General features: G+C 35.9%; 1 protein-coding gene across 1 annotated transcript; it reads right to left on the reverse strand.

The window, feature by feature from the left end:
* Positions 1–666: 666 nt before the first annotated feature.
* On the reverse strand, positions 667–22,474 carry LOC117315421 (haloacid dehalogenase-like hydrolase domain-containing protein 2). The gene is made up of 7 exons (XM_033869605.1): positions 22,189–22,474; positions 19,996–20,204; positions 15,935–16,019; positions 15,379–15,461; positions 13,621–13,754; positions 3,513–3,576; positions 667–2,992 (listed from the first exon to the last, which is right to left on the reverse strand). Exons 1-7 carry the CDS (start codon positions 22,353–22,355, stop codon positions 2,892–2,894), a joined length of 843 nt encoding a protein of 280 aa, XP_033725496.1. The 5' UTR covers positions 22,356–22,474; the 3' UTR covers positions 667–2,891.
* Between the last annotated feature and the right edge of the window lie 3,573 nt (positions 22,475–26,047).

A 26,047-nucleotide genomic window follows, 5' to 3' on the forward strand; every position in this document is an offset into this window, starting at 1 on the left:
TATGTTACTTTCACAGTCCCGGATACATCACTTATAATGTATGTTACTTTCACAGTCCCGGATACATCACTTATAATGTATGTTACTTTCACAGTCCCGGATACATCACTTATAATGTATGTTACCCTCACAGTCCCGGATACATCACTTATAATGTATGTTACCCTCACAGTCCCGGATACATCACTTATAATGTATGTTACCCTCACAGTCCCGGATACATCACTTATAATGTATGTTACCCTCACAGTCCCGGATACATCACTTATAATGTATGTTACCCTCAGTCCCGGATACATCACTTATAATGTATGTTACTTTCACAGTCCCGGATACATCACTTATAATGTATGTTACCCTCAGTCCCGGATACATCACTTATAATGTATGTCACCCTCACAGTCCCGGATACATCACTTATAATGTATGTCACCCTCACAGTCCCGGATACATCACTTATAATGTACGTCACCCTCACAGTCCCGGATACATCACTTATAATGTACGTCACCCTCACAGTCCATGATACATCACTTATAATGTATGTCACCCTCACAGTCCCGGATACATCACTTATAATGTATGTCACCCTCACAGTCCCGGATACATCACTTATAATGTATGTCACCCTCACAGTCCCGGATACATCACTTATAATGTACGTCACCCTCACAGTCCCGGATACATCACTTATAATGTACGTCACCCTCACAGTCCATGATACATCACTTATAATGTATGTCACCCTCACAGTCCCGGATACATCATTTATAATGTATGTTACCCTCACAGTCCCGGATACATCACTTATAATGTATGTTACCCTCACAGTCCCGGATACATCACTTATAATGTATGTCACCCTCACAGTCCCGGATACATCACTTATAATGTATGTCACCCTCACAGTCCCGGATACATCACTTATAATGTATGTCACCCTCACAGTCCCGGATACATCACTTATAATGTATGTCACCCTCACAGTCCCGGATACATCACTTATAATGTATGTTACCCTCACAGTCCCGGATACATCACTTATAATGTATGTTACCCTCACAGTCCCGGATACATCACTTATAATGTATGTTACCCTCAGTCCCGGATACATCACTTATAATGTATGTTACTTTCACAGTCCCGGATACATCACTTATTATGTATGTTACCCTCACAGTCCCGGATACATCACTTATAATGTATGTCACCCTCACAGTCCATGATACATCACTTATAATGTATGTTACCCTCACAGTCCCGGATACATCACTTATAATGTATGTCACCCTCACAGTCCCGGATACATCCCTTATAATGTATGTCACCCTCACACTCCCGGATACATCACTTATAATGTATGTTACCCTCACAGTCCCGGATACATCACTTATAATGTATGTTACCCTCAGTCCCGGATACATCACTTATAATGTATGTTACTTTCACAGTCCCGGATACATCACTTATTATGTATGTTACCCTCACAGTCCCGGATACATCACTTATAATGTATGTCACCCTCACAGTCCATGATACATCACTTATAATGTATGTTACCCTCACAGTCCCGGATACATCACTTATAATGTATGTCACCCTCACAGTCGCGGATACATCACTTATAATGTATGTCACCCTCACAGTCCCGGATACATCACTTATAATGTATGTTACCCTCACAGTCCCGGATACATCACTTATAATGTACGTTACCCTCACAGTCCCGGATACATCACTTATAATGTATGTCACCCTCACAGTCCCGGATACATCACTTATAATGTATGTTACCCTCACAGTCCCGGATACATCACTTATAATGTATGTCACCCTCACAGTCCCGGATACATCACTTATAATGTATGTTACCCTCACAGTCCCGGATACATCACTTATAATGTATGTTACCCTCACAGTCCCGGATACATCACTTATAATGTATGTTACTTTCACAGTCCTGGATACATCACTTATAATGTATGTTACTTTCACAGTCCCGGATACATCACTTATAATGTATGTCACCCTCACAGTCCCGGATACATCACTTATAATGTATGTCACCCTCACAGTCCCGGATACATCACTTATAATGTACATTACCCTCACAGTCCCGGATACATCACTTATAATGTACGTCACCCTCACAGTCCCGGATACATCACTTATAATGTATGTCACCCTCACAGTCCCGGATACATCACAAAAATAATAAATTCAAATAAATAATTATTCTGGTACTATTTTGCATTAGACTTGAAGGTAAGCGTAGACATGTGCCTAGTTCAAGAGGTATGCAATGGAACTGATTAGTTTACATGCAAGGTACTCTCAATACACATCTGCATGACAACTAATGTACTAACAATTATCAGATACAAATATACATGTAATCATGTCGTGACTCCCTTAATCTGGTGAGGTCATCAATTTACATCAACTGACATATACAAACGGCCACCAAGCCAGGTACCCTGACAACTATAAAATTTATATCTCCCTGCACTGGATAACAAGGTAGTCTATAATTGAAAGATAGCTGAAACAGCAATTTAATAACAACTTGACTTTCAGGTCATTATTTCTCTCTTGGCAACGTACCAATTTCACTATGAAGACATCATTCCGTCTGTTAATTTTTGATAAACAATATGTGTTCCATGTGGTTTTGGTAATACCAGCATCCAGGTGAAATATACATGTATGTGTATGAATCTTACATACATAAATTCGTTATGTATCATGCATATATAAATCCACCATAAAAACAATGTAAAGTTCGCCTTCTGTTCCTTATTCTACAGTGACCCGTGTCATTTAAAGTTTGTGAGATATTTCCAACATATCTGAGACGATAATAAATCACAAGAGATGCTATAATGCGATATTCATCTGTTTTGTAGAACATAGTCCACCGCTCCTGAGAAATTGGTAGCTGTATATGTAGGCTTTGGGTCAATATTGTTTTCATCTCCGTCTCTGTACTTTCCTGTCAACAACGTAAAATACTCATCATGACATACCAATATAACACAATTTCTTGCCACAAAAGATTAAAGAGTAACCCGTTCTAACAAAGATATATATTACAAAAGTATGCAGCATATAAAGGAAACCTGTGTTTTGCAATTTATCTCATAAAATAACATAAATCAAACAAAAAATGAGTAATTTGTGTCAAAATCATTTAGAGATTAAAATTTACGTAATAAATAAATATAAGTTTTTTTTAAATGAAAAATATCCTAATGCTATTCAAAACAGTTCACTTTGTAACATATATATGTAGCATTTGATATATATTACATCTATATAGTAACATAAGTACTAGATCTAACAGTAATTGTAAGCGTACATATTTTAGTGGTAACGATATATTTGTAGGCGGCAACAGTGTTTTAGCGGTTTTTGGGATGAAAGCATTCCGGTAAAAAGTGATCAACTAAGTATCGTGGCAGCGCCAATTCTTCCTCCCCTTAGATTTGATACAAATATACCATTAAAGTTACCTGTTTTCACTAAGATTCCGAGCATGCCTGTCGCAATGGCACCTCCGATGTCGTCTCGAACATCCTTTTTTAAGAGAATAGAAAGGCAGGTCAAACAGAATATATAACATGAAGTGGAATATATAATAATATTAACAAGAGTCACTGCCATATATAATATTAACAAGAGTCACTGCCATATATAATATTAACACGAGTCACTGCCATATATAATATTAATAAGAGTCACAGCCATATATAATATTAATAAGAGTCACTGCCATATATAATAATACCAACAAGAGTCACTGCCATATATAATATTAACAAGAGTAACTGCCATATATAACAAGAGATCCCAGAGGGATCTTGGCGCCCACCATTGCATGATCTTTATAGGTTCCATGTCAGATTGATCTTTTCTCTACTTTTTCCTTCATTTTACTAATCTGTGCAAATTGAGACATCCCTCCAGTACTTTTCAAACAAGGGAATCCTAGCTATATAAGAAATTTGAGATTTAGTGATAATGGCTGTTTGTTTGTTAGGTTGTTTTCAGGACAGACTGGTCCCAAAATGCAATACGAAGGACCAAGGGGAACCTACATATGAAATTTAAGAAAGATCCCTTCAGTACTTTCTGAGAAATAGCAATAACAAACTTCAATTGTCAAAATCCAAGATGGCTGCCTGTTGGCCATATTGTTTTCAGATAGGTCTCAAAAAGTAATATGCATAACAAGGCACCAAGGGGAACCTACATATTAAATTTGAGAAAGATCCCTTCAGTACTTTCTCAGAAATAGCGATAACAAACTTCAATTGTCAAAATCCAAGATGGCTGCCTGTCGGCCATGTTGTTTTCCGATTGGTCTCAAAAAACAATATGCATAACTAGGCACCAAGGGGAACCTACATATGAAATTTCAGAAAGATCCCTTCAGTACTTTCTCAGAAATAGCGATAACAAACTTCAATTGTCAAAATCCAACATGGCTGCCTGTCGGCCATGTTGTTTTCTGATTGGTCTCAAAACACAATATGCATAACTAGGCTCCTAGGGGAACCTACATTTGAAATTTGAGAAAGATCCCTACAGTACTTTCTCAGAAATAGCTATAACAAACTTCAATTGTCAAAATCCAAGATGGCTGCCTGTCGGCCATGTTGTTTTCCGATTGATCTCAAAATGCAATATGCATAACAAGGCACCAAGGGGAACCTACATATGAAATTTGAGAAAGATCCCTTCAGTACTTTCTCAGAAATAGCGATAACAAACTTCAATTGTCAAAATCCAAGATGGCTGCCTGTCGGCCATGTTGTTTTCCGATTAGTCTCAAAAAGCAATATGCATAACTAGGCACCAAGGGGAACCTACATATGAAATTTAAGAAAGATCCCTTCAGTACTTTCTCCGAAATAGCGATAACAAACTTCAATTGTCAAAATCCAAGATGGCTGCCTGTCGGCCATGTTGTTTTCAGATAGGTCTCAAAAAGCAATATGCATAACAAGGCACCAAGGGGAACCTACATATGAAATTTCAGAAAGATCCCTTCAGTACTTTCTCAGAAATAGCGATAACAAACTTCAATTGTCAAAATCCAAGATGGCTGCCTTTCGGCCATGTTGTTTTCCGATTGGTCTCAAAAAACAATATGCATAACTAGGCACCAAGGGGAACCTACATATGAAATTTCAGAAAGATCCCTTCAGTACTTTCTCAGAAATAGCGATAACAAACTTCAATTGTCAAAATCCAACATGGCTGCCTGTCGGCCATGTTGTTTTCTGATTGGTCTCAAAACACAATATGCATAACTAGGCTCCTAGGGGAACCTACATATGAAATTTGAGAAAGATCCCTACAGTACTTTCTCAGAAATAGCTATAACAAACTTCAATTGTCAAAATCCAAGATGGCTGCCTGTCGGCCATGTTGTTTTCCGATTGATCTCAAAATGCAATATGCATAACAAGGCACCAAGGGGAACCTACATATGAAATTTGAGAAAGATCCCTTCAGTACTTTCTCAGAAATAGTGATAACAAACTTCAATTGTCAAAATCCAAGATGGCTGCCTGTCGGCCATGTTGTTTTCCGATTAGTCTCAAAAAGCAATATGCATAACTAGGCACCAAGGGGAACCTACATATGAAATTTAAGAAAGATCCCTTCAGTACTTTCTCAGAAATAGCGATAACAAACTTCAATTGTCAAAATCCAAGATGGCTGCCTGTTGGCCATGTTGTTTTCAGATAGGTCTCAAAAAGCAATATGCATAACAAGGCACCAAGGGGAACCTATATATGAAATTTCAGAAAGATCCCTTCAGTACTTTCTCAGAAATAGCGATAACAAACTTCAAATGTCAAAATCCAAGATGGCTGCCTGTCGGCCATGTTGTTTTCCGATCGGTCTCAAAATGAAATATGCATAACTAGGCACCAAGGGGAACCTATATATGAAATTGCAGAAAGATCCCTTCAGTACTTTCTCAGAAATAGTGATAACAAACTTCAATTGTCAAAATCCAAGATGGCTGCCTGTCGGCCATGTTGTTTTCCGATTGGTCTCAAAACACAATATGCATAACTAGGCACCAAGGGGAACCTACATATGAAATTTGAGAAAGATCCCTTCAGTACTTTCTCAGAAATAGCGATAACAAACTTCAATTGTCAAAATCCAAGATGGCTGCCTGTCGGCCATGTTGTTTTCCGATTGGTCTCAAAATGCAATATGCATAACTAGGCACCAAGGGGAACCTACATATAAAATTTCAGAAAGATCCCTTCAGTACTTTCTCAGAAATAGCGATAACAAACTTCAATTGTCAAAATCCAACATGGCTGCCTGTCGGCCATGTTGTTTTCTGATTGGTCTCAAAACACAATATGCATAACTAGGCTCCTAGGGGAACCTACATATGAAATTTGAGAAAGATCCCTACAGTACTTTCTAAGAAATAGCTATAACAAACTTCAATTGTCAAAATCCAAGATGGCTGCCTGTCGGCCATGTTGTTTTCCGATTGATCTCAAAATGCAATATGCATAACAAGGCACCAAGGGGAACCTACATATGAAATTTGAGAAAGATCCCTTCAGTACTTGCTCAGAAATAGCGATAACAAACTTCAATTGTCAAAATCCAAGATGGCTGCCTGTCGGCCATGTTGTTTTCCGATTAGTCTCAAAAAGCAATATGCATAACTAGGCACCAAGGGGAACCTACATATGAAATTTAAGAAAGATCCCTTCAGTACTTTCTCAGAAATAGCGATAACAAACTTCAATTGTCAAAATCCAAGATGGCTGCCTGTCGGCCATGTTGTTTTCAGATAGGTCTCAAAAAGCAATATGCATAACAAGGCACCAAGGGGAACCTATATATGAAATTTCAGAAAGATCCCTTCAGTACTTTCTCAGAAATAGCGATAACAAACTTCAAATGTCAAAATCCAAGATGGCTGCCTGTCGGCCATGTTGTTTTCCGATCGGTCTCAAAATGAAATATGCATAACTAGGCACCAAGGGGAACCTATATATGAAATTGCAGAAAGATCCCTTCAGTACTTTCTCAGAAATAGTGATAACAAACTTCAATTGTCAAAATCCAAGATGGCTGCCTGTCGGCCATGTTGTTTTCCGATTGGTCTCAAAACACAATATGCATAACTAGGCACCAAGGGGAACCTACATATGAAATTTGAGAAAGATCCCTTCAGTACTTTCTCAGAAATAGCGATAACAAACTTCAATTGTCACAAGAGATCCCAGAGGGATCTTGGCGCCCACCATTGAATGTTCTTCATAGGTTCCATGTCAGATTGATCTTTTCCCTACTTTTCTCTTCTTCTAAGTCTTACTAATCTGTGTAAATTCAGAAGAAGTCTCTAGTACTTTTCAAACAAGGGCAACCTATATATAAAATTTAAGATTTAGGCACCAAGGGGAACCTATACATGGAATTTGAGAAAGATTCCTTCAGTACTTTCTGAGAAATAGCGATAACAAACTTCAATTGTCAAAATCCAAGATGGCTGCCTGTTGGCCATGTTGTTTTCCGATTGGTCTCAAAATGCAATATGCATAACTAGACATCGAGGGGAACCTACATATGAAATTTCAGGAAGATCCCTTCATCAGTTTCTTACAAATAGCGATAACAAGTTTCAATTTTCGAAATCCAAGATGGCTGCCTGTCAGCCATGTTGTTTTCCGATTAGTCTCAAAATACAATATGCATAACTAGGCACCAAGGGGAACCTACATATGAAATTTCAGGAAGATTCCTTCAATACTATCTTAGAAATAGCGATAACAAACTTCAATTGTCAAAATCCAAGATGGCTACCTGTCGGCCATGTTGTTTTCTGATTGGTCTCAAAATGCAATATGCATAACTAGACACCGAGGGGAACCTACATATGAAATTTCAGGAATATCTCTTCATCAGTTTCTTAGAAATAGCGACAACAAGTTTCAATTTTCGAAATCCAAGATGGCTGCCTGTCGGCCATGTTGTTTTCTGATTAGTCTCAAAATACAATATGCATAACTAGGCACCAAGGGGAACCTACATATGAAATTTGAGGAAGATCCCTTTATTATTTTCTTAGAAAAAGCGATAACAAACTTCCAATTGTCAAAATCCAAGATGGCTTCCTGTCGGCCATGTTGTTTTCCGATTAGTCTCAAAATGCAATATGCATAATTAAGCATCAAGGGAAACCTACATATGAAATTTTAGAAAAATCCCTTCAGTACTTTCTACGAAATAGCGATAACAAACTTCAAATGTCAAAATCCAAGATGGCTGCCTGTCGGCCAAGTTGTTTTTCCGATTAGTCTCAAAATGCAATATGCATAACTAAGCATCAAGGGGAACCTACATATTAAATTTGAGAAAGATCCCTTCAGTATTTTCTGAGAAATAGCGATAACAAACTTCAATTGTCAAAATCCAAGATGGCTGCCTGTCGACCATGTTGTTTTCTGATTGGTCTCAAAACACAATATGCATAACTAGGCACCAAGGGGTACCTATATTTGAAATTTGAGGAAGATCCCTTCAGTGCTTTCTGAGAATTAGCGATAACAAACTTCAATTGTCAAAATCCAAGATGGCTGCCTGTCGGCCATGTTGTTTTCCGATTGGTCTCAAAATGCAATATGCATAACTAGGCACCAAGAGGAACCTATATATGAAATTTGAGAAAGATCCCTTCAGTGCTTTCTGAGAATTAGCGATAACAAACTTCAATTGTCAAAATCCAAGATGGCTGCCTGTCGGCCATGTTGTTTTCTGATTGGTCTCAAAATGCAATATGCATAACTAGGCACCAAGGGGAACCTACATATGAAGTTTGAGAAAGATCCCTTCAGTACTTTCGGAGAAATAGCGATAACAAGAATTGTTTACGGACGGACGGAGGGACGGAGGGACGGAGGGACGGAGGGACGGACGGACGGACAGACGGACGGACCACGGACCACGGACGCAGGGCGATTTGAATAGCCCACCATCTGATGATGGTGGGCTAATAATACCAACAAGAGTAACTGCCATATATAATAATACCAACAAGAGTCACTGCCATATATAATATCAACAAGAGTCACTGCCATATATAATATTAACAAGAGTCACTGTTAAATATAATAATACCAAAAAGAGTCACTGCCATATATGGTAATATTAACAAGAGTCACAGCCATATATAATAATATTAACAAGAGTCACTGCCATATATAATATTAACAAGAGTCACTGTTAAATATAATAATACCAAAAAGAGTCACTGCCATATATGGTAATATTAACAAGAGTCACAGCCATATATAATAATATTAACAAGAGTCACAGCCATATATAATATTAACAAGAGTCACTGCCATATATAATAATACCAACAAGAGTCACAGCCATATATAATAATATTAACAAGAGTCACTGTCATATGTAATATTAACAAGAGTCACTGTCATATATAATATTAACAAGAGTCACTGCCATATATAATATTAACAAGAGTCACTGCCATATATAATATTAACAAGAGTCACTGCCATATATAATAATACCAACAAGAGTCACAGCCATATATAATAATATTAACAAGAGTCACAGCCATATATAATATTAACAAGAGTCACAGCCATATATAATATTAACAAGAGTCACTGCCATATATAATATTAACAAGAGTCACTGCCATATATAATATTAACAAGAGTCACAGCCATATATAATATTAACAAGAGTCACTGCCATATATAATATTAACAAGAGTCACTGCCATATATAATATTAACAAGAGTCACAGCCATATATAATATCAACAAGAGTCACAGCCATATATAATATTAACAAGAGTCACTGCCATATATAATATTAACAAGAGTCACTGTTAAATATAATAATACCAAAAAGAGTCACTGCCATATATGGTAATATTAACAAGAGTCACAGCCATATATAATAATATTTACAAGAGTCACTGTCATATATAATATTAACAAGAGTCACAGCCATATATAACATTAACAAGTCACTGCCATGTATGGTAATATTAACAAGAGTCACTGCCATATATAATATTAACAAGAGTCACTGCCATATATAATATTAACAAGAGTCACTGCCATATATAATAATAACAAGAGTCACTGCCATATATAATATTAACAAGAGTCACTGCCATATATAATATTAACAAGAGTCCCACAGCCATATATAATATTAACCAGAGTCACAGCCATATATATATTAACAGAGTCCACTGCCATATTAATATCAACAAGAGTCACAGCCATATATAATATTAACAAGAGTCACTGCCATATATAATATTAACAAGAGTCACTGTTAAATATAATAATACCAAAAAGAGTCACTGCCATATATGGTAATATTAACAAGAGTCACAGCCATATATAATAATATTTACAAGAGTCACTGCCATATATATATAATATTAACAAGAGTCACTGTCATATATAATATTAACAAGAGTCACAGCCATATATAACATTAACAAGTCACTGCCATGTATGGTAATATTAACAAGAGTCACTGCCATATATAATATTAACAAGAGTCACTGCCATATATAATATTAACAAGAGTCACTGCCATATATAATATTAACAAGAGTCACTGTCATATATAATAATATTAACAGGTCACTGCCATATATAATATTAACAAGAGTCACTGCCATATATGATAATATTAACAAGAGTCACTGCCATATATGATAATATTAACAAGAGTCACTGCCATATATAATAATACCAACTAGAGTCACTGCCATATATAATAATATTAACAAGAGTCACTGCCATATATAATAATATTAACAAGAGTCACTGCCATATATAATAATATTAACAAGAACTAATATATAAACAAGAGTCACTGCCATCTATAATATATTAACAAGAGTCACTCTCCATATCTATAATACCAACCAGAGTCCCTGCCATATATACTAATTCAACAAGAGTCCTGCCTTATAATATTAACAAGTACTGCCATTATAATAAACAACGAGTCACTGCCATATATAATATCCAACAAGAGTCACTGCCAAAATATAATATCAACAAGAGTCACTGCCATATATAATATATCACAAGAGTCTGAAATTAAAACACGCCATATAATATCAACAGATCACTGCCATATATAATATCAACAAGAGTCCCTATCCATAAGATACTATTAACAAGTCACTGCCATAAAAATAAATATCTAAAAACAAGAGTCACTCTCATATATAATAATACCAACAAGAGTCACTGCCATATATAATATTAACAAGAGTCACTGTTATATATAATATAAACAAGAGTCACTGTTAAATATAATATAAACAAGAGTCACTGCCATATATAATATTAACAAGAGTCACTCTCATATATAATAATACCAACAAGAGTCACTGCCATATATAATATTAACAAGAGTCACTGTCATATATAATAATACCAACAAGAGTCACTGCCATATATAATATTAACAAGAGTCACTCTCATATATAATAATACCAACAAGAGTCACTGCCATATATAATATTAACAAGAGTCACTGTCATATATAATAATACCAACAAGAGTCACTGCCATATATAATATTAACAAGAGTCACTGTCATATATAATAATACCAAAAAGAGTCACTGCCATATATAATATTAACAAGAGTCACTGTCATATATAATAATACCAACAAGAGTCACTGCCATATATAATATTAACAAGAGTCACTGCCATATATAATAATACCAACAAGAGTCACTGCCATATATAATAATACCAACAACAGTCACTGCCATATATATAATATTAACAAGAGTCACTGCCATATATAATAATATTAACAAGTCACTGCCATATATGGTAATATTAACAAGACTCTTATTGGTCTTTTCATGCCCTGGAGTGATGTAGTTATTTTTAGAAATATCATTGTACACAACAACATACAATGTAAGTGTATCTGCTGTGGTAGGGGGATCATCTCTTGCAAAAACTAGTCAGGATATCGTTATCAAAAGTTGTATTACAAAACCTTCAACCAATGTCAAACAATTGCGGTTAAAGGTACACATACCCAAAACTTTTATATACTGTACATGTATTTATATATAGTACATACCCTCCCATACCCGACACTTCACAAGTATACTCTGATGAGTTGAACCTTACTTGCATTGTATTGAGTCACATCTTTATAAAGTTCTGTAAAATGATGAATATTCTGGGGAAATTCTACTGTTAATGCGTTTTTTCTGTTCATGTCTATCATATTTCTTAAAGAAAAGTGATATTAAGGGGACGAAGGATCGACTTTGCAGGAAGACACACCAACACAAATCAAATTTGCAGGGTTTCTACTTGAAGTATATGACAATAAGATGTGAGTCAAAGAAGAAATATAAACAGTTATTTCCTGGGTAACATTGGATCCTTGCAAACATATGTCTGCAGGATACGAATTGCCGGAAATGTTTACGTAATTTCAACAGTGTGGACAATGGACGATGTCAAATTTTCGAGGCAATCCGAAGGGCTGAAGGCAGATGCTAACGTGACATGTACAGAACTATGTTCTATGACTGAACGCTGTGTGCAATAAACAATAAGCTGTGATATATACATTCATTATTCCAAACTTAAGGAATGCCTCCGTTCTTTTGTAATGAGATTTTTCTTTTCAGCCGTTGCTGAACAATATATTGCAGTTAGTATTTACCAGGGTTACATTAATATAAACTTAATTTAATTTATCTTTGGCAATGATTTCCTGGAAAAAACCCAAAATGCCAGATTAGGACAATTTTAAACGTATTTCCTCATTCTAAAAGTACAAGCCAGTGATAGCAAACCAATATTTTAGTGCAGTGTGAATGCTAGTTTTACAGAAATGAACCCATTATCATTACGCTTTTTTCTTATCCAGTTTGCATAACATTCCCTGTTACTTTCCATATTAAAACAATCATCACAATGGGGAATTTCAAAGTTCAATTTTGGAAGAAAAATAAGGACAAAGAATTTGAGAGTGGAACATATTGATACATATAGGCAGGCGATTGTTTGGTTTGTCAAGGTCCCCTAAACAGATGACCGTAACAGTGAAATCTCCTCCAAAAGTCTACAATTAATGTACTCTGAAGTAAAATGTAAAAAAAATAAAAAATAAAAAATAGTAACTAGTTATTTATGTCACTAGTGATACAATACCATGGCAACTAGTTATTTATGTCAATTACCATAGCAACTTGTCATTTATGTCAATTACCATAGCAACTTGTCATTTATATCAATTACCATAGCAACTTGTCATTTATGTCTGGTGGGGACCATTACCATAGCAACTAATCATTTATATCACTAGGTGTACAATACCATAGCAACTAGTCATGTATGTAACTATGGGTACAATACCATAGCAACTAGTCACTTATGTCACAAGGGTTGAAATACAAGAGCAATTGTTTTAGTATTCATTGATGTCACAAGGATGTACAATCTCTCAAATTCAGCCAAGCTTAATACTTCAAAAGCTTTCCCTTCACCAGTAATTGGGTTTGAAATACAGTATCCCTACTTACATCCCCTATCATGACACATTCTTCTGGCTGACAGTTGAACTCCTCAATGGCCGACAGAAAAAACGACTTCTCGGGTTTACCAACCACTTCAGCCTTGGTGTCAGTAGCATGCTCAAGTGCAGTTACAAATGGACCTGGAGAAACAGCAAAGCATATACATGTAAAACAATCGAAAGCAATGAATTCCTAATTATCTTTACTAATCAACAGAAGTTACATACTCTCTAATTTGTTTGAAAACTATCCACTATCACAAGATTGTGAAATTGATTTATCTTTGGGGATAATGACTTCCCAAATAAAATTTTCATATTTTCATCCCATTTTGATTGTACTTGACATCCGTCTTGATTCCCACACTTTCTGTCCCTAGTATTGCTGTAGAGTCCTACTAGAAGCATCTATGGTGATGTTTTATATAATTAGTACTATATTATTAAATTCCTATGAGAACAAAATATTAATTTGTGTATTATCCTGGAATCTTAGTTAAAGGAAGGGGATTCAAACCTCTTCATGATCAAGATACTAAGACCCATAGATGGTCATTTTAAAAATCACAAAAAAGTAAATGTATGGGGATCTATAACAGTCTACATGTCATGGCTTGTTTAGTATTGAGATTTCAAACAACTCTTAGTAAATGTATAGCTTATAAAATTTTAGAGCTAATACACACAGTATTTCACGGTTGTCCCACAGGGAACTATAAATGAAGCTTTAGTTTACAGGTATTAACTTTTGCACAACACCGCCTCCTACACATTCTGCAGTAAACAGGCGAACAATTCTACATGACTTTGTGAATATATATCAAATATTCATAATTGAGGGTATAAATATTCCCTTGGTATTTATTTTCGCACTTTATTTAATGAACAAAACAATAAATCAATACATGTGGCCCCCGCTAAAAATAGTAACAATGACCTTGGCCGTGACCCAAATCCCTGAAACCTGCACTTGATCTGTAGCTAATCATACTTAGGATACATACCAACTTTTACAAACATACGAGGGCTGATTGATATGTTGTGAGCCTCATATTGAAGGATTTGAGTTTCGCCGGACAGATTGTATTATATTTCGACATAATCCCCTTCAGTATCTATTCCCTTTTGCTAGCTGTGTTTAAGGGTCTCAATGCCACTTTTATACAGAACACTTTTATAGAACACCTTTTTTTGGCTGTTCAGAGAGTCATCCACTGCATGTTAGGGTTAGGGTTAGGGTGTCTGAAATAGCTGTTTTCAGTTTTGGAAATACATGAAAGTCTGATGGAGCGAGATCAGGTGAATGAGGTGGATGCTCAATCAATTTAAAGCCACAATATTGATTGGCAGCCATGGCAATGACAGACTCTTTCACCCTAACACTAACTGATTTTGTCCATTTTGCAAAAGCCTCTTGTTATGTTTACTTTAGAGTGCTACCTCGTCGATATAAACTAACCAACTGAGACCAGTCCTTGGGTACACGGCCCTATATAGTCAGATAATAGTAAGACTTAAAAATAACATCCTCAAGTACATCCTTCAATATGAGGCTCACAACATATCAATCAAACCTCATACCTTGAAACATGACTGTGAAAAATGCGGAGAACTGACTGGACGGACGGACAGACAGACCAGCACGAACAGACAGACGGGGATGAAACCTATAGTCCCAACGGTTTCAGCCAGAGGGGACTTATATTTCTCTCACTCAGGGGATTATTCTGATCTACTGATACATTTGATCTGCCATTATACGTACCTGGACCCAAAGCGAGGCCATCCGTGCGTTTGTAATATCTAGCCTTGTGGATGGCCACTAGGGCAGCACCATCAAGTATCAGTCTAAAATTAAACCAGACGGTATGTTAAACCAAAAACTCGAAGACAACTTTAAACAGTAGCACTGGTCACCAGTGGATAAGTCTGAGGAGCAATTTGTTTATTGATTTTGAGTTTGAATTAAGATTTTGTTTACATGTTGCAAACCGCACTCCAGGACTATTAATTGCCCAAAGTTCAAAGTGTTTGGTAGACTGTATAACAAAGTTGTCAGGAGTTATGTAACAGACAGGGTCATTTAAGGACGTGCCAGGTTTTGGAGGTGGAGGAAAGCCGGAGTACCCTGAGAAAAACAACCGGCCTACAATCAGTACCTGACAACTGCCCCACGTAGGTTTTTAACTCGCAACCCAGAGGTGGAGGGCTTGTGATAAAGTGTTGGGACACCTTAACCACTCGGCCACTTATACCCACAGACACAACATGTTTCATGAAAAGTATCAACAATAATATCTTATCTAACCATACACATGTACCTGAATGCCTTGTTCATAGTCTGGTAGTTGAAGTCATCAGGGGCCAGTCCTATAACTACAGCATTGGGATTAGTCGTGTCTAGATCTGTTGTGGGAATAAAACACTGGAGTAAGATGACAATTAAGGTCTGGGAAACAGTTGAAAACCCTGGAGTAAGATGACAGGGAACTATACCCCTGCATACTTGCCAACTTTTTTAAATTCTCGTGGGGGAGAAAGTGCGTGAGCGACATTTTTGACCGGAAAACACATTTCACGCGCGACACATTTAGCAAACAAAAACTAAGGGGAGATAATTTGATATTGGTAAATAAATTCCTTGCATGAACACTTAGGTAGCAGTGTACAGTAAAAATGCCAAATTCTGAAAAATATGGCACATGCTTTAGATATGTAAACATTGCCAGTTAACCTTACATATAACCTCTAATAAAGTATATATATTTGAAATCTGTACAACATTTGCAATTTTAATAGAGCTCTGAAGGATAAGTAAACTGATATTTTCTGTGATTTTTAGAGCTGTGAATACCATGGTAACAGCTTAAAAAATTCTCAAAAATTGCAAAATATTATGATATTTGACCCAAAATGGCACAATTCTCTACACAATTTTTTTTCTGAAACCTATTTAAAATTAGATATCTCTATCCCAAAGACAGAATTAATCTTGTTTGGACATATGTTGTAAATTAAGTTTTTCCGCTATCTTACCTTTTCTGTGGGCTTCCATTTTGCGCTGTAGGCGAAACTAAATTTCCTGTGTAAACACACGTTCGGAAAATCCGGATATTTAAAATCCGGAACCAATTTATTGATTTTTGTTTTAATAAATGTGAAGCCTGTATGTACTACTTCATACTGGATATACCAATTACAGTGTACATTTATTTTTTCATTTTTTATACATATCATAATACAGGAGTTATTTGCTTAACAAAAAAATTGCCCATGGCCAGGCTGTCTTACTGTGGTGTGCTACCTTAAGCTTCCTTCCCTCACTAAAAAAAAGGGGGAAAAACTTACTTCAAGCTTAATTGGCCAATGATCTTTTTTATTCAAGTTTGGAAAGATAATTGTATAAGCAACAAGTTACAAAAAAATAGATGCAAAATTACATCATTATTAATTATTTCTGGAAATTATTTAACTGACTGTTCACTCTAAATGTCACTGGAATTGTTATATCCAATTTTAACTATTTTGACATGCATAGCTTCCAAGATATCGCATTGCTACCCTGTAACCATCATCATCTAATACCCACAGGGGCTTGGTACAAAATAACATTGTACATATATGAACCTCAGGGGCTTGATATGTTCCTATGACCAAGGATGAAAAATTAACGACTGGATCTGACCTTTAGATCACTTAATATTGAAAACAAGCAATTCATGTCCCCTACCACCCCCCCCCCCCCCCCCCTAAAACTACAGTGACCTTGACCTTGACCAAAAAACCCTGAAACTCAATTTTGATCTGTAGCTTCCCATACTTAAGTTGCATACCAATTTTCATCAACAAACATTGAAGCATGGCTGAGAAAAGTGGAAAACTGAGCAGACGAATGATCATCTAGGGTTCAGATCCAGAGATTCAGGGTCATAGCAACATAATGTCAAACCCCTGTGATATGGACATCAAGGTGAATTTTTTACACTGACTACATTTTTTTTTTTTTTGCATATTCAGTGATAGAAAACATAGCATTAGATGGATTGATGCAGACTGTGAATCAGTGATTAAGTTACTAACTGGAAATCTGTGCAAATCGTTTCTACGTTTGTTGTGTGCCATAAAAACATATACCACTATATTTGTTAACATATAGATATATAGACATAATATCCTGATATGTTATATAGTTAGTTAATGTACATTATTTATCAATTATGAACCTTTGGACTTGGGTCAATAGGGTATCATACTGACCTGGTAGAATCAAATATTCACTGAGGTGAAGCCTGAGGTCAACATTTTAGATTCCACCAGTTTGGTATACATATGTAACAGGAGAGGAGAAAATGTAGCGGCCAGACCGGGGTTCGAAACCCTGGGACCTCCGAACACTAGCCGGATGCTCTACCATTTGAGCTACCTGGTCACCGATGATCGATCCAGTCCAGTCCCGCTACACATATTTACCTAAGTTGATAACAGGAAATTGAAATCGGGCATAGTGATATCACAATGAAACTGACATCATTATAAGACTCTTTCATATGTGTATATGTAGGATAGGGATATTCCACCCGAGGGGTCACAAAATGTGGTGAAACCCGAGGCTTGTCGAGGGTTTTACCACATTTTGTGATCCCGAGGGTGGAATATCCCTATCCTACATACACACATAATGAAAGAGTCTTTTTCTCTCATATCATTACCGAATTTCTGGCGAAAGTGTCCCTCAGCCATCCATTTTCTTCAATTTTTTAATTTCTTTATTTGACGTTTTTACTAAATATACTTGTGATATTCTGAAAGATCATACCCTATTTTGGAAACTATGTTTGAACACAAATTTCATTCATTTTGTGGTTAAGTGATGAACGAATGAACTATTCGCCGATAAAAATTACCGTAACTTGACCAACTTTTACGTGGCCGTGATCAAATTGTCAACATCCGAGAAAAAGAAGTTCTATCAACAATACTGAAAGCCAACGCTAAAATGAGTTTTCCAACTTCACATATAATTTGATTTGCACCTCGACATATTTAATCATTTCACAGAACACACTGTACTTTTAAATGTCAAGTCAAATTTTTTTTTATAAAATACTACGTCACTGCATGACGTCACGACTGTCATTGGAATTCCATTCATAGTTCAAGGATATTGAGAGTGATGTCGATCTCGATCGCCATGACGCGGCGATGTTTCGTGGCTGGTAATTTTAAATTCACTGTGATTTTGGCAACTTCGTGTGTGAACCAGCGAACAGTGACTCTATACGAGTATTCGATCTTTTCTGTGACATAGGATTATATGTGTTTAACCGGTTGTCTTGATGGAATGACGAAGATAGGTCAGTCGATAGGCTAACGATGATCATATTGAAAGGCTAGGATGGCAGTTAGTTTTCATGGTTACTCTACACAAATATAGACTCTGAGTTACAATTAAAATAAATATTTTGATATGAACATTGAGGGGTGTCATTTTTACCGAATGTTCGTTCATTTAAGAGCCAATTCCCAACTTCCAAATACACAGGTTACTGACAGTACAGTACAGTAGAGTAAACAAATTCCAGGGCCCCCTGCTGTCGCAAACGGAACCATTTCATAGGTTGTGACGTTTGACATTTTCTTTTTTATATTTTTTTATGTATGGCTTTTATTTTACTTCCTTTCATTGCCAGGTGATTGTGTGTGTTTACATGTTTTTAATGACAAATGAAATCTGTCGGGTAGGCAAGTCTGTATTGTACTGTAACTGTTACAACAGGCCTGTAGGCGTAGTCTAACTGTTTGTTACAGTAACAGAGTTATATGTTCGCTCAGATGAAATGTCTAATCGTTTAACCGTGTAGCCCTATTACTTTACTGCTGATATGATATATATTTATCTAAGAATGTATGTATTTTTATAGTTAAGTCCAACGTTTCAAAACCGACACCGACGAAAAGGACTGTCGGATGTGAACACAAGCAGACGACGTTGTGAGAGTTGTCCCCCTTGAACGCAGATTAATCCGCGCGCGTGAAATGCTATGTAAGATAGATTTATCTTACATAGCTATCTTACATGGGCAAACTCTATCCAACATGGCGAGATATGAGAGAAAAATGCATAATATTGACTTTCTGCTTCTAGAATTAGAAACATAGGGTTAAAAGCATCACAATTTTTACCTCAGTGTAACTATATGTTTTAACCAATGAGAATTCCGGAAATTCTTAAACCAACGAGAATTCAGGAAATTCAGACCATTTCTAATAAACAGATGTTTTCGGTATATAATTAATCTGGCATGCTACTGTATGACAATACCCATCAATTTATAATTCCTAAATCATCATGCTGATATATCATCCATCTGAATTCATTTACCTGCAAAGTCCTCCAACGCTCGCTGGTCCAACATCAGAAAGGGACGGACTCCCATCCTTTCTATGAGATGACGGGCAGCTGTCAGGGAGGTATATATCTGCGAAGGCTGGACTTGGAAGCCGATACTTGTCAATCTGTCCAGCAGACACTGTTTGGACTCCTTGGTGGTGTTGGTGACAAATTTTATGTTGATCCCGGACTGGGATAATCTGAAAACCAAAAGTTTGGCATATTTTACTTGTGTTTCGGAAAAAAACATCTTGTGGGGGAGATTTAAAGGGGGATTCCTTCATTCGGACATCAGAAACATGCACAATTTCTATTGATGAAATTTATGTCCAAACGATGATTATATGAGTGTTTGTGTCTGTAAGTTATGAAATTACACCGAAATGTACAGGAAAAAAAGGGTATTGTAGACAAATACTTATGTCTTTACGATAATTAGTGATACTTTGGGTCGAATTAAGTATTTTCAGGACTTAATATTCGAAGAACTTTGGTTTACCTTGAGAGTAAAACTGCTGTATTAATGTAAAGATTATAGTTTTTACTACTTAAAAAAAATACATATTTTCCAGTAAGTTTAATTTTGATGGCCAAACTTTATTCAAATGAAGGAATGCCCATTTAAGATTTTGAGCACAGATATATGACAGGTTTATGCTTTGGTAAGATTTCTATATTGACCCATATTTGCTAAGAATATCATGGAGGTGGAATTATCATAAAGTATCACATTATTTAGGAAAATTTTACCCACTTTATTCATAAACTCTGCAATCATATGACACAGAATTTATTAAATTGTTTCTTGCTTATATTGATTTGGGAGTGGGATCTAACTTCAAAATACATGTTACAGACATTTTATTTTTTTATTTTTTTTTTAAATTCAAATTCAGTTTTACAAAAACAAAATGAGCATACTCAGTAAAACCATTTTCAGAGAAATAATTTCACGTGAAGACAGGGTTGAAAAGCAATAATGGGTTCTATAACCTATCTTGTATTTTCAATAAGACTGATCATACATAAATGATATTATCATATAATATTTTATATAGACATATATTTACCAGTAATGTACGCAGTTTTTAGGGGGCATTAATTATATATTCATCCTTCTCCCTAGAAAAATGTAAGGTTGATCCTACCAGAAGTTTGAAACAGTTTCATCAATGTTCCTGAATTTAAGAAATTTCCATATAACCAGAGACCAACCCGGATACATGTATATAGGTTTTTTCCTTCAGTAATATTTTTTTTTATTAAAATCTGATAATGCTTTCTTGACAGGAAAGTGAATGGATATTGATGAAACCGGAAAAAAGTAATTTATCTATTTGATTGTTGTACACGTCTGTTTCAGAAACTGCATTCAGTGTCATTGTGTTGAATTATAATATAATATTCAAAATGTAACTGTTTTGCTAATTATATACCAATTATAAACTAGTTCATTTTATCTTATTGAAATAATCTTTTATTGTTTCTGATTTTCAATGTTTCTGTAAATACACTGTATCCCTTAATTATAACCACATCATTTGTGGAGGGGTTCATTAATATATATATATAAATACAAATGTACTCCTATAATATAAGAGGCCGCTGCATGGTCGGCTCTTTTTCTATCGGATATGATTTTGCCGACTGTTACACGGCGCCTGTCAAAAATATCTCGCTGTGTAAAACCTCAAAAATTGTTGGAGTAGGGTTCATCATTGATTATAAACAGTTTCATCTAAATTGTATGTTTGTACTGAAGCACCTTAATAAAATTTATAATCAAAAACAAATAATATAGATACATAGAGAATACATGGTCAAGGCTCGCCACTGTGGTCTTCCGAGCCAAAAATACAGCTTATATTTTAAGACACTGACCATGTATTCTATTTATCCTGCAACAGACATAAAAATAATCATTTTGAAGTGAAACGGTGTCAAAAATGACAGAAATATGTTCGCCTTTTAAACGTAGTTTCACTTTGAAGTAGGTCGGTTGAACTGACGCACGTGCTATGATTCCAAAATACAGCTGTTTTCCGTCACTGCCGTATACAGCAAAAATATATACGGTGGGTGTATTCCGACAATGCGGTGGCAGTTGCAGGATAAATGTATGTATCGTGGATGGATGTGTTTATGTTATGTTGATAATTCAAACCTATAAGAACATTTACATACCTGCTGATAGCGGCTATCGAACCTGGGATTTCGTCGCTGTCGACATGGAGAGTGCCACTAAGATCTACCAACACTGTCCGCACTTTAGTGGTAGCCATTGTGGACAAATGTCTCTGACAGTGACAGACAACGTTCCTTGTAACAAGTAATAAACGGTGATTCAACATTGAATACTGCCACTTCCAGCTTATTATAGCTCTTCTCGAAAGCCATACTAGCCTTCCCTAAACAGGCCTAGGGATGCAGACATATTTGTTTTCAAATCTTAATCTTTCAGGCGCTTCTTTTTTTACTTTCACTTTCATTTTCAGAAGCAAGGGGTTCGACGCCCACCAGAGACAGTTTTTTATTCGACGCTCACCAGAGACAGTTTTTTATTCGACGCTCACCAGAGACAGTTTTTATTCGACGCTCACCAGAGACAGTTTTTTAAACCTCATATTATTTTTTTTAATTGGTCTCAAGCTGCTAATAATATACTCTAGTCCACTGACATTCAATTTTAAGAACATACCCTTTTCCTTGTTGCACGTCCGTAAATACGTGTACATGTATATGGTATAAATGCCTATGAACTTATGAAGGCTAATGCATTCAAATTTATCCTAGAATGCTTATGACTTTTTGATATCAAAAAAAATATTTTTTTTTATATCAAAATTCCATTTGTAAATATCAAAAAGTTATTTTCTGATAACAAAAATAGGTAATACCGTATTTGCCATTTTTCGATAACATATATCAAGCTCCTCTTCATTTTAATATAAGATTTTTTTCTGATATCGAAAATAATTTCTTGACATGAGAAATAGTCATTGTTTTACTATTTATTTATTATTTTTACCGATATATCAAAAATATCCTTAGGAGATTTTTGCTATAAAGAAACAATTTTTCAATATCAAGAATTCAAAATGAAAAATACAATCCTTGGTGTAACCATCTATATTAGGAAACCAAGATTTTTTTGGACATCAGATAATAATCTTCATTTATATAAAAAAAAAAAATGAGTAAATAGTAAAACGGTGCCACAAAGGATCCAGGGTCCTTAATAATAAAGGTTGTAATCTACAAGTTCTCTTGTATACAGTTCAAAGGAGTGAAATTTAATTAATGGAAATTTTATTTTCTCTTACCCTTGACAGATATCTACAATTTTACCGTGCTCTTTGCACATTCTCAACAATTGTATGTCGTCACGACAACAATACTATTATGTCTGTCACATGACGATGCACCGACGTCATGTCAACAATTCAATTACGTCATGTCAGCATTTCCTCGCGTTGATGTAACGTCAACATTCGATACATAAGAGGGTAAACAGGATCAGAGACAAATTAATCCCCATCGCAGTGAGATAGGGGGATCTCAACCCTCATGATAATAGCTACCAGTCACAAGTTTGATAAATTAAGAATCTCCCCTCGGGTCGAGATTTCCTAACCGTCTCACCCCCAAGGGCATGAACGCTTACATGTATATTGGTCTCCGATAGTTTTGGATGATAACAGTCTAGTACATATAATTAAGGCTGGAAATCTCAAAAACACATGTTAAATAGATAAAGTGTAGCTAAATGTATGGTCCAACCGGTCTATAAAGGACACACAGGGGACAGATAAAAAGTGTCCTTTATAGACAGGTGTCCTTTATACAGAGGCAGAGGTTAATTATTCAGTAAATTGGAAGGAGTGGATCTGCTAAGTCTGTCCTTTATAGACAAGTGTCCTTTATACAGAGGTTAATTATACAATAAATTGGGAGGAGTGAATCTGCTGAGTCTGTCCATTATAGACAGGTGTCCTTTATACAGAGGTTAATTATACAGTAAATTGGAAGGAGTGAATCTGCTGAGTCTCCTTTATAGACAGGTGTCCTTTATACAGAGGTTAATTATACAGTAAATTGGAAGGAGTGAATCTGCTGAGTCTGTCCTTTATAGACAGGTGTCCTTTATACAGAGGTTAATTATACAGTAAATTGGAAGGAGTGAATCTGCTGAGTCTGTCCTTTATAGACAAGTGTCCTTTATACTGAGGTTAATTATACAGTAAATTGGAAGGAGTGAATCTGCTAAGTCTGTCCTTTATAGACAAGTGTCCTTTATACAGAGGTTAATTATAAAGTAAATTGGAAGGAGTGGGTCTGATGAGTCTGTCCTTTATAGACAAGTGTCCTTTATACAGAGGTTAATTATACAGTAAATTGGAAGGAGTGAATCTGCTGAGTCTGTCCATTATAGACAAGTGTCCTTTATACAGAGGTTAATTATACAATAAATTGGGAGGAGTGAATCTGCTGAGTCTGTCCATTATAGACAGGTGTCCTTTATACAGAGGTAAATTATACAGTAAATTAGAAGGAGTGTATCTGCTAAGTCTGTCCTTTATAGACAAGTGTCCTTTATACAGAGGTTAATTATACAGTAAATTAGGAAGTGTATCTGCCGAGTCTGGCCATTATAGACAAGTGTCGTTTATACAGAGGTTAATTCTGCTAAGTCTGTCCTTTATCGACAGGTGTCCTTTATACAGAGGTTAATTTTATAGTAAATTGGAAGGAGTGTATCTGTTAAGTCTATCCTTTATAGACAAGTGTCCTTTATACAGAGATCCTTCATAACAGGTTTGACATGTAGTTTTTGTCTGTGATGTATAAGAATATCTTGTTTCAGTCACATAGTTTACATTGAAAGTCTAATTAGAATCGGTTTAGTCTTATCTGTCAGACTGTATTGTGTAGGTCTGGCCTTAATTTCGGCTCCAGTCTCTGAACATCAGTGTCGTTCGGTCCGACACCAAATTTTTAAAATTTAAATTGAATCAAGCAGATTCTTTGAGTTCTTGATAATGAGGTTTGACTAAAATATTCTATAAACAAATATTTTGAGTTTTAAATGTTGAAAAAAAACCTTGAAGGGAACTTCATTCAGTAAAAAGTACACTTTTTCGAGGATAATTGATCCCAAACAGGATACATACAGGAGTTCCAACATTTGTGTAAAAAGTGTGATTCTGTGTTAACCATGCAAGGAATACATATTCATGTGTAAGAGGCAGTACATACAGTTCGCTGTTGGCATCCAATAACTAAAATTCTATGTAGAGACATGTATAAGAGAAATCTATTATACGTCTCCAGGTAATACTTAATGTCTATCAGGTTGTTTCCAACTTTACGGGGAAATAGTTTTAACTGTTGACTATGATGGTATGTTCCATGCTGGACTCCAGATTTGACCACGATTCAATTATCAGTTGCTGACATCACATGGGATTTACTCACATTTTCAGCCATGAAACGTTATATGTACAAATGATACGTATACCCTTCAAGAATCACTGGTCTGATTTAGTTTTATTTACACTAACAATGATATTAGTTATAGTAGTTACTTACGTGTATAGGGTTACCATAAGCAATGTGTATTGTGCCCCCCCCCCCCCCCACTTGCATGGTCGGGAGTGAGTGGTTTCACAAATGTCATCTGTCTTACCAGGGGACATTGGAGAGCCAAGGAATAAGGCCTACTGTATCTCATTGTATGTTGATCATAATCGTAGTGGGATCCCTGAGGAATTCAGGATTTTCTTCCATATCTTCTGTCTGGAGTCTTTTTATTGAAGAGACAGAGGACGGAGTCCAAGGTCAATATTATCTTTTCTTGGGTCGATAAATCCAGGTATCGACCTCACCTGAAGACTATAATTGTATATTGTCTTTCAGGAAGGATCCCAACACGAAATCGAATCAAACCAGGTTCTCCGGGATGATATTCCAATACTTTGCCAACTGTGTATGAGCACCGTCAGCTGATTGACAAATATACTGTATCTAGTCCCTTTACATTTTT

The sequence above is a fragment of the Pecten maximus genome, chromosome 17 (genome assembly GCF_902652985.1).
Source record: "Pecten maximus chromosome 17, xPecMax1.1, whole genome shotgun sequence".
In the NCBI taxonomy this organism is placed as follows: domain Eukaryota; kingdom Metazoa; phylum Mollusca; class Bivalvia; order Pectinida; family Pectinidae; genus Pecten; species Pecten maximus.

Coding starts and splice junctions, on each gene's coding strand:
- LOC117315421 (XM_033869605.1), bottom strand. CDS start 22,355: ATGTTGAATCACCGTTTATTACTTGTTACAAGGAACGTTGTCTGTCAC. Junction 3,577..13,620: donor AATGTGTCATGATAGGGGAT/GTAAGTAGGGAT, acceptor CTCTTAAAAAAG/GATGTTCGAGACGACATCGG. Junction 2,993..3,512: donor CGGAATCTTAGTGAAAACAG/GTAACTTTAATG, acceptor CGTTGTTGACAG/GAAAGTACAGAGACGGAGAT.